General features: G+C 41.4%; 1 protein-coding gene across 1 annotated transcript in view; it reads right to left on the bottom strand.

Moving 5' to 3' along the window:
* Positions 1-4287: 4287 nt before the first annotated feature.
* The window catches only part of BABAM2 (BRISC and BRCA1 A complex member 2), a 177192-nt gene continuing 171520 nt past the window's right edge, over positions 4288-9959 (bottom strand). The window contains exon 12 of the mRNA XM_009649301.2: positions 4288-8205. Coding sequence (XP_009647596.1) covers positions 8142-8205 — 64 coding nt within the window. The 3' untranslated portion in view covers positions 4288-8141. The remainder of the gene's footprint in view (positions 8206-9959) is intronic.

Here is a 9959-nt window from a genome sequence, read left to right as displayed (position 1 = left end):
TAAGATCTGAAAATGGTTAGAAACAGCAAACGTTTGAAATCTCACCACTTTTGCTCTTCATTTTGTTTCCACGTGCTATTGCCTCTGAACAGTCTTTAAAGATAGGTAATATCAGGTTGTGTTTGGCTGTGCTTAGATCTGAAGCCCAAGTTTTAAAAAAATATAGTAAAACCACATCCAAGTCGCCTGAGAGATATGTCTGCAGATCATTCAGTCCAACTTGTTGCTTGAATCAGGACTATCACCAGCTACTAGATTAGGACCGCCATGGCTTTGCTTGCTCATGTCTCATAAATCTCCAGGGAGATGTCCTGACCTACGGGCGCACCTCTTCCACTGCTGGACTGTCCCCTCTTGGTGGGAATGCTCTCTGCCCTGGTATCATGGAGATTTGTCCTTTTGATGGCGTCACTTCTGGAGGAAGAATTTTTGATAAAAGTCTTCCCCATAAGCATAATCCAACAGGGCCTGAAGGAAGGAGCCATGAAACTCCCCGCAAATCCATTTCAACAGGTTCTTGCAGTTCCCCTAATCCTGTGTATATAATGCTAGACATAGGTATCTATTTCTGATGTGTCTTTCCCATATATGCTTTAAAATCAGTAGAAATTTTTCTTAGCCAAGATGGGGTCTACACAAATAATGCGTTAAGTGATGCTGGTAACCTCCAGCACCCCCTGAGAATTTTCTCTGAGCTGACTTTAAGCATACGACCTGTTCTTGAGCCTGCTCCAAGGCATCTCTGGAGCAGAAATGATAGACAACACTTCACACAGTAGAGCTAATGCGGGGACCCTTTTGCCAGAGTATATCACAGTGGTCCGGTTTTACAAAGGGCCAAATAATCCCACAATCCACTTCCAGACCATCGTAAAAACAATAATGCTTAATTCAACAAAATGGCCATTACAAACACAGAAGAAATACTCCTGACATCCATAACGAGCGCGACAAACCAAGTGGTTAGATTATTTTGGAATCTCTCTTATGAAGTACCCCAGCACCAGCTAATGCCAGACAGAGAATCGGAGTCGACCAAGCGATGTCCTGACAGAACCAGGCACCTCCGAGAGTTGTTTGCAGCCTTGCTTTGAAAAGCCTTTTCCTCATGCGCAGGCATTTACCCAGCTTTGCATGAGCAACCTGTGGCGGTGCTGAACATCCATCCACTGGAAAAGAGGAAGGCAGGATCCAGTTGCGGGGGTTTTTCATGCAACCTGCCCATAATTAGCCTCAAGCAGCGGCTGAGTCACTCACAAGAGTCCCGGGTGCTATTAGGACCAGACACGCCACGGCCCAGCGTATAATTATACCAGCCACCACCGTGCGGAAACTGCTCCATTTAGCTATCTGACCCCATTAGACAGAAGCTGTTATTTCTTCTTGGCTACTAATGCTGTGGGTGCTCTAAAGAAGACGAGCCCAATTCTCACAGCATGAACTCCTTCACCCACTCACCTCTTTCTTGCCGAGACTAGAAGATGCCATCCTCTTTCCTGGTTCACCTGTGGGCAGCCTGAGAGCACCCCTGTGGTCCAGAGGCAAACAGAGATGTTGAGACACAGCACCTACTGGATACAAGGGACAGGGAGACGAGCGCAGAAAGTCTAGTGAATGCGGCATGCTACAGTATCTTTTTTGCCAGAGCACGGTAATAAAACAACCACTGAAACAAGCCACAGAACTGAAGAAATGTAAGAAACAAGCTGTTTCTAGAATACAGATTTGTATTTGGACATTTTGCTGCCCCTTCTCGTAATGAGGATGGAAAAGTTCAGATGGGAAGCTGATTGCTGATGGTCCCTGAACTTTTTCGGTGCCTCTAGGGCTGGTGATGCAAGGAGAAAGTTTTCTGCAGTGTCTGCTCTCCGGTAGAACGAGTAGAGAGCAGGCTCGGTTGGCCAAAGCACACAAGAAACCACCCTTAGCTGGGCTGTACTTGAGTTGCAGCTGGATTTTGCAGCTGCCTTTCCTATCAAGGCGTTAAGAGGAAATGCCCGGCTTCAGCAGCAGCAGGGTGGCATTCCCTGCTGGCACAGCTCCTCTGTTGGGTACAAAAATGAACCTCGCCCCAGCTGATGAGCAGCCAAAGCCTGTTACCTTCTGCAGCCGGGATCTCACGGGAGGGGGACCTGGGTAGTGGAGGAGGCTACGTACAGCGACTGAGCCAGCCAAGGCCGTTTCGCTAGCCCTCTGAGGAAAGGCAAAAAAAAAGGTCAGAGCTTTTGTCACTCCTGGTTGTCATCCTGTCAGACCAAGTTCAAGGGAGGTTTGCTGGGAGGGGTGCGCGGTGCTTGGACTGCTGCTGACCGTGCAGTTCAGGGAAGAAATGCACAGCTCCAACCTCGAGCTGCTACTCTCATACCAGTGCCACAGCCCCTTCAAAAGGCACAAATAACCTCAACGGCTCTGATTTTTAAACAACTACTAAAAAACTTTGGCCGAAAGGGACAGTGGAATAAAGGAAACAAGATGTCAAATTATAATCAGCTTGAATCATTTCAAATAAACACCGAGGAAATAAAATGTACCCTGTTTGCTGGCAGGCTTGATGGCTTACAGAGTACTCGCCCCACCCAAATCAAGGGCTTGAAATGGAGCAGCAGTGGAACAGAAACCCCTGATAGCCTAAGATTTGTTTTTCCCTGGTACCATGTTGCCATCCTCAGGGATAGAAAAAGCATCATTAGGGTTTAAATGGAGTTTGATGAAAACACGGAGCACCCCAAGGATCAATTTTCACCATGGGCAGCTGCAGCACGAGGCGTCAATTCCTCACCCTCTCTGGTGACAGGAGAAACGCGGGGAGCTGTAGGCACAAATAACGTTAGACTTCTAGTGTGTATTTCGCTTTTCATGCCCACAATTAAATGCTTGCTTTACTTCCTGTTGTTTAAAACTGTATTTATTCTTTAGCGCCGAAAGAAAAACCTCCTGTATTTTTTTTAATTTGCACTGGGGACACATTTGAAGGCCCATATTGTAGACTCAGCAAGTGGCAGGGCAGCCGCCAAACCTTGCTTCCTTTGTTCATTTCGTGATGATTTAAGACCTATTTTCAGCAGCTGATCCCAGTTTCCCCCCTGCCTTTTTGCTTGGTAACTACCATTTTAACAAAATGGTGTTTGTGCAGTGCCTTGGAACCAAGAATTGAGCTTTCAAATGTAAGACAGGGAATAGAATAGGAAAAGCAGCACTAAAATCACCTACACGCCATGGCTTTTCAAGCCACATGCTTAGAAATATATAGCAGAACCCTTGAGTTCTTGTAGAATATTAGACTGCCGGTCTTCTTACATAGCTAAAGTTACTTGCATGTTTCTGTTATTTGTAGTGTTTACCTTCCCCCAGTGCAAAGTTTGAAAGAATTCTCTGAATCTATCGAAGTCAGTTAAAAAAAAAAAAAAATTACCGAAACCTGTACTGTTGATGTACATTGTTCAGACTTTTACTGGCTGTGCCCATAGGGACGAACCCTATTGTCTGAATGTACAAACAGGAAAAGATATAGCCTGATCAATGGTTTATTTAGGTGCAGGCTTCCTTCAGAAAAGGAGAATACACTTTCCCCCTTGCTGATGCTAAGATGCAAATTAAACCAAGATTTGGTGCAGAACACATATCCAATGCCATCACCATGAGTATCTTCTCCGTTCTGGGTTACAACAGAGTATTTTCTCACGATTATTCTGTTGTGGAGAATACAATACTTAGCTTAATAAATAAAAACCAGCTTCTACAATAAGACTGGTTATTTTTACATCAAATCATTCCATATTTAATGTAGGTCCATATGATGCAGACACACACTTGGAACAACTACTGGTTGCCTTGTTAAAACATAAACCTCAAAGCTGCAAAAAATACAGTAACTAGTAAGGATGAAACAAAATTGTCCCAGAACATTACAGACACCTGAAAAGAGAAACTGAAAAGGAGATGACTTAAGGGATTTTCAGTAACATTTGAGAAGTAAGAAACAGTGTAAGCTTTAGGTTTAATGAGCGTTACAATACATCAATTATAGAGACATAAGTAATTTAAGGGAAGAGCATTCACTGGCAGTCAAGTTTGGTCACAGACTTCATTTGCTTCCCAGGGCAGGGACAGCACCCTGTAATTAACAGTCGTGGTCAGAAGCTGTGTCCCAAGCCGATTACCTTCTCGCAGCACGCCTTTCTCACAAAGCTGGAAAGGTGAGAAACTCCCCTTCTCCACAGACAGAGGACACTACCCCTTCATCTACACGTACTGCTGCCGCGTAGACGTGGTATTAGAAACGTATTTCAGACCTGCGGGGGTGACCCTCACAAGCTGCCGCGGGTTTCTATTGCCTGCTGCTTCTCCTGTTTTAAGGCTACTGACATGGGAGCAGGAGGATGTCCACGCAGCAGTCTCTGCTCACCACTTAAACAGGTTTTTGACATTTACTACACCCCCAGCCTTGTATTAGGAGGCACTGCTTGACAGAGGCTAACCAAACCTATTCCCCTCTTTCCTAGGTAAGAAGTCTCTTTGTGTAAAACCACCTGAAGTAAGACTTAAGGTACTGCGCTTCATTGCTAAATCCCGTCTCCTGACTGATTCACCAGAGATGCTTATTGGTGCAAGTGCCAGACAGGATGAGAGGAAGGAAACACACATAGAAACATACCCAGTGAGGGTCTAGCAATGCGTAGGAGATCCGTGCTAATTCTAGCAATGATTTCTTCTCAAAAAATGAGTCAAGTCTACTTCATATATGAATGGGAGGATGTTCAAGGACACGGATGATACTGAAAACGTTGCCGATTCAGCAAATGAAACGTGCTGATCAACAAAGTGATGACCAGCACAACAGAGTGATCGATGAAGGCCAAACTATGTATGATACAGTTAGCTTTTATTTATTCTTCCAGCTGTTTGTCCAGTCTTTCCAGCAAGTTCACAAAAAGTCAAACTTTGAGTCCGAAAGATTTGGTATTAATTCTCGCACAGTGGATTACATATGCAGATGAATAAAGGCTTTTTTTGCCTTTAAGCAAGTTTGCACTGTAAGGACCTTTGGAAGATTGTACACTAATGGGGCTTAGTAACTAGAGACTTACGGCATTCTTTCAATCAAAATTACGACGGAGTAGAATTTAGGCTTTTCAGTATGTTCGTAACTTTGCTATTTTTCTCCTATGTTTTGTGGTTCTCATAAACCAAAGAAACTAGCCGAAATCTGACTGGTCATTTTAATTGCATGTATCACACAACAGGAAAGAAAGCGCTGAAAGTCTCATTGCCATTGAACTGGCCACAATGGATATTATCATAAAACGGGAGATAACAGAAATAACTCCAATTTATTAGATTACATCTTTTGTGGCTAACATGTCTTCAATGCATACTTGATTCAATATAAAATTACTCAAACTAACTCTTTTCCAATGTAGTATTTATACAGTAATCCTTCTTCTGGAAAGGGTTCACTCATTTCCATGTTTTTCCTCCCAATACCCCCTTTGTAGTGCTAACATCCTCAATACATTCTTCAGAGAACTATCAGGAAGGGCTCCATAAAATACTGTGCAGCTCAAAGAGTGCAGGGTGGCTTTGAAATAAAATGTTCATTAAGTGTAAGAAAAATGCCTTTTCTGCTAATCTGAAAAGTGATAGGCTTGCAGACTTTATCTTAAACACAAACAGTTCAGTTTCTCAACTTTTCTACCTTTTTCTTTCCTTTTTTTTTTTTTTTAAATACTACCACTTGCAGCACAACGTAAAATTAGTCTGAAACCATCAGTTCGTTTCTATATATGCTAGTGAAAAGTTGGTGAAACTACTGAATTCAACAGAACGAACTGCTGGTTTAGGTTTTTTAGATCCTCAAGGTCTTTTCTTACATGGCTTCTAAAACTCTCAGTCCTTTAATAATAAAGTAGTCCTTTGTCAAAGATTACTAGCACTGAAGTGAAGGGCATATTTTTGGTTGAAAACGTGTACTAATTCTGAAGAGTGGACCTCCTTCTGAAAAAAATAATAAAAAAAAAAATACTGATGCCATTTGGACAACCAGGTATATAAAGCAAACACTGCATCCATGGGGCAAACACTACAACACAGAATCAAACAAAAGGTTATAAAATGTAAGATTCCGGGAATCTACTGATGCAACTTGCAGGTTTTGTTTTGACCTTTTGAAGATGCTAGAGATTGTTTCGATCAGATTTTGAACACTATGAGAACAAATCTTTTTCATTAGCCATCCTCCTTCTCCCACCCCATTCACAAGAGGTAGCTTATTCTTGAGTATGCATGAGCGGTGCTGACTTCTACCTGAAGAAATGCAGACGTGAGATCATCCCAGTATGCCAAACAACGCCTGTTTTCAGCCATTTAAGGTTGTTCAGTTAGGGTTTTGCTACTCACGTAAAACCATTACCCTCCACATCTGCTGTAAGTCTTGGTTTGCATGCAAAAGCCTAATGCAATGCCTCCACCGAGGGAATTCAGGCTCAGACCTTTGGAGCTGTTTACAGCCCTCAGATAATGCATCGAGAGTCACAACAGGGTGGGTCACAGGACAGAATATGCCTCCTCCTCTGTAGGTCTGCAATAAGGATTCTGAATTTGCAGCTTAAGTTCCAGCCAAGAACTTCAGTATTAAACATAAACTAAAATTTTGCCTATAAACTAGCTAAAAATACCTGTAGTTTCTACAGCCAAATTATTTGAATAATTCTTAATTATTAAGCTTCACTGCTCAAAACCCATCTGCATTTCCTAGGTGGACATTCCCCTGGAAAACACTATTTTTAATGTAAAATTACAGGTTTTAGAAAGGGTAGGAGAACGCTGCCAATTAAGTAATTTGATGAGATTTCATTGCATAAGCAGATAGTGGTGGTATAGTGAATAATTTCAAATGAAATGTTTTCCAGTGCCACTGTGTCATCTGCATACTATTCATTTAGTTCCTTATATTTTACAGAAGTAGGGCACATTTTCCATATGCCGTTTATAAGCAACATACACTGTTAATTTTATTCCTTACTGGAAAGTCCCTGGTCTATTTACAAATTAATTTGGGAAGTGACATGGTGACAGTTAGCCCCAACCGGTGCACCCGACACAAGCGAGAAAGAAAGGATGAATAGGTGGAATTTTGCATTTGGCATTTCAGAATTAGGGGAGGTAATGTTTCCAGTTATATACACTTAAAATTATTTCTGAGAAGACATGTTGAACTTAAGCATTAAGCTCAATACCTATAGCCCTACATTATTTCGTCAGTTATTTTCCAGGACATCATTCATTCCATTGTTGAAAGTTTGCTTCTTAGCAGTATTTATCTTTCTTGCAAAAATTACAAGTCTATGAAAGAGCTTTATTTTGTTATACTCATTTATATAACTAGTTCCTTGTGCATTGGTGCTAAAGAAGCAGAACGTTTTCGTAATGGCAAGGGGAGTTCATTAGAAAAACACCAAAATTGTACAACTGGAAATAAAAACAAAGCATAAAAGCATAGCATTTCATATAAGATGAGCTTTCAACTAAAATATTGAAAAAAACCCTCTAACACCCTGCCATATTAATATCAGACCAACTTGAAAGGCACTGAGAAGTGAACTGTGCAACTCATATCCATACCTGTGAGAATAACAACCACAGTGAGATGCAAACCTCCAAGGCAGAATATGGCACTGTACAGTCCGTTAGTTTTTCCTGGTATAGACGGCAGTTTTGTATTTTCTTAGGATAAGCTGGAAATGTTAACTAAATATACAAATTACGTAGCATTTCTGTGGGAAAAAAATATCCAATTTACTCCATCTGAAGACAAGGAAACAAGGCAGAACATACAGGATGTTGGTGGCACAAGAAAAAGTTATCACATCAAAACACGCCCTTTTAAATTTAATCCAGTGGATACATAAAGGAATGGTGGTGGCACAGGCAAAGGGACAAGACGAATACCAAATATTCAGTTTTAAGCATGCTACTGAGGTCTTTGTTTCAGAAATCTGACAAAAACCGAAGCTACCAAAAACATTTCAGAGGCAAGAAAGCACCTATCGAGACAGTCCAAGCCATTTCCAGGCATTCTTCTTGTGGGCTGACAAGCGCAGGCTGAAGGATCTGTCTGGTATCATCTCCGTGCTCAAGGCTGCCTAAAGCTTCCCATTAGCAAATGCTGCCTCCTGGAACTGGGGGACAAACGTTTTGAAATATGCCCTATTGAAAAAAAGAAAACACATGGTTAGGAAGGAGTAAACTTAGAACATGGTGTGTGCATGTGTAGCCAGGGTTTAACAGAGAAGCACAATGTTACCATGCTCAGCCCATTTTTAGATCTCATAAATGTCTTCTTAAATGTTTTCATAAAGTGTTTTTCTTACGAGTTTTTAGTATGCAGCAGATCTCTACGCTTCAGCTTTCTAGACCCAGCAGTACTTCTTTCTTCAGTGTCCTCACCGCTAACCTCTTAACGTGGTCAACATCAGTAACCTGACACTGTCAGAAGAGCCTGATGAACCATTCATGTTTTATCCAGTGCAAAGCTCCAGAGATAAACTGTATTATGCATTGGAAAGTAAGCCTTTGAATGGCTATAAAAGTGAGAAACACTTAGATGAGCCACTGGTGTGGCTACGCCACTGCCTGCACCATTTTGTAACTGGAATTTTTTGATGCAATTGATGTTCACCATGTTTCTGGGATAAAAAGTTGGTTGTTTTTTTTTTTCCTCCCATGTTGAAGGAAGCTTTGAGGCTGAGGGGATACCTTATTGCTCTCTACAACTACCTGAAAGGAGGTTGTAGTGAGGTGGGGGTCGGTCTCTTCTCCCTGGTAATGGGCGATAGGATGAGAGGAAATGGCCTCAAGTTGCGCCTGGGGAGATTTAGGTATTTTTTCACCAAAAGGGTTGTCAAGCATTGGAATGGGCTGCCCCGGGAAGCGGTCGAGTCACCATCCCCAGAGGTATTTAAAAGCCGGGTAGACGAGATGCTTAGGGACATGGTTTAGTGGTGGGATGGCAGGGTTAGGTTAACGGTTGGACTTGATGATCCTAAAAGTCTTTTCCAACCTAAATGATTCTATGATTCTACGATTCTAAGCTTCACATATGGTACCAAAGGCAGACAGGTCAATGGAGCAGGAAAATCGTGAAAAGAAGTCAGAACACATGCAGGAGATAAGCTCTTTATCTGTCTCCTTACAGAAACCTTGGTGCCACAGAGTCATTGTCAATGGCAGTAGTTTACATCAGACATAATGAATAAATACTAACACTTTGGATGAACCATAATTCCTCTTCCTTAGACTCTTAAAGTCAGAACATTATTCTATAAATTAAGATGTGCTTTGTGTATTTTGGATCTTAGTATATCTTCTTTACAAAGAATCGAGTGACTCATAAATCTGTAAAATGAGCTGAACCTAAGTATCCAAAATTGAGTGAACTGTACCTTTATTGCACTGAAATACTCAACCATGTACTAAACATATTTTGTGTCCCAATGATACTCTTAATTCGCAAGTTATGTTACAAGCTGCTTCATCATTCTACTATGTTCTGCACCAAACTTTCACTTTCTCTACTTTTTTTTTTAAAAAAAAAAAAATTTTGTTTTCTGTTCGTAACACTGGTCTTTATAAATTTCTATTTCGCTTCCTGTTCTCCCCACCATAAAAAAAACCAAACCAAAAAATCCAAAGTGAGAATAGCTGCATTTATGTTCATTACGTTACTGCTCTCTCTGCTGGTACACCTCCTGAAGCAAACATATACTGATCACCTTCACAATCATGATATGTAGATATGTATTTCATAATTCAGGTCTAAGTTTTGGCAGTCACTGAGCACCCATCATACCTCCTCACATCTAAAAACGTTGCAAGATCACAAAAGAGAACCCTCCCATCTCTTTGTGAAGTTGTGGCTGGCAAATTAATTAACAGATAGCTGCAGTCAACTTTTGTACAAA

The sequence above is a fragment of the Egretta garzetta genome, unplaced genomic scaffold (assembly GCF_000687185.1).
Source record: "Egretta garzetta isolate BGI_Z169 unplaced genomic scaffold, ASM68718v1 scaffold561, whole genome shotgun sequence".
NCBI classification, from domain to species: Eukaryota; Metazoa; Chordata; class Aves; order Pelecaniformes; family Ardeidae; genus Egretta; species Egretta garzetta.
Note: the sequence above shows the minus strand (reverse complement) of the source record. Positions and strands in the feature narration are given on the sequence as shown.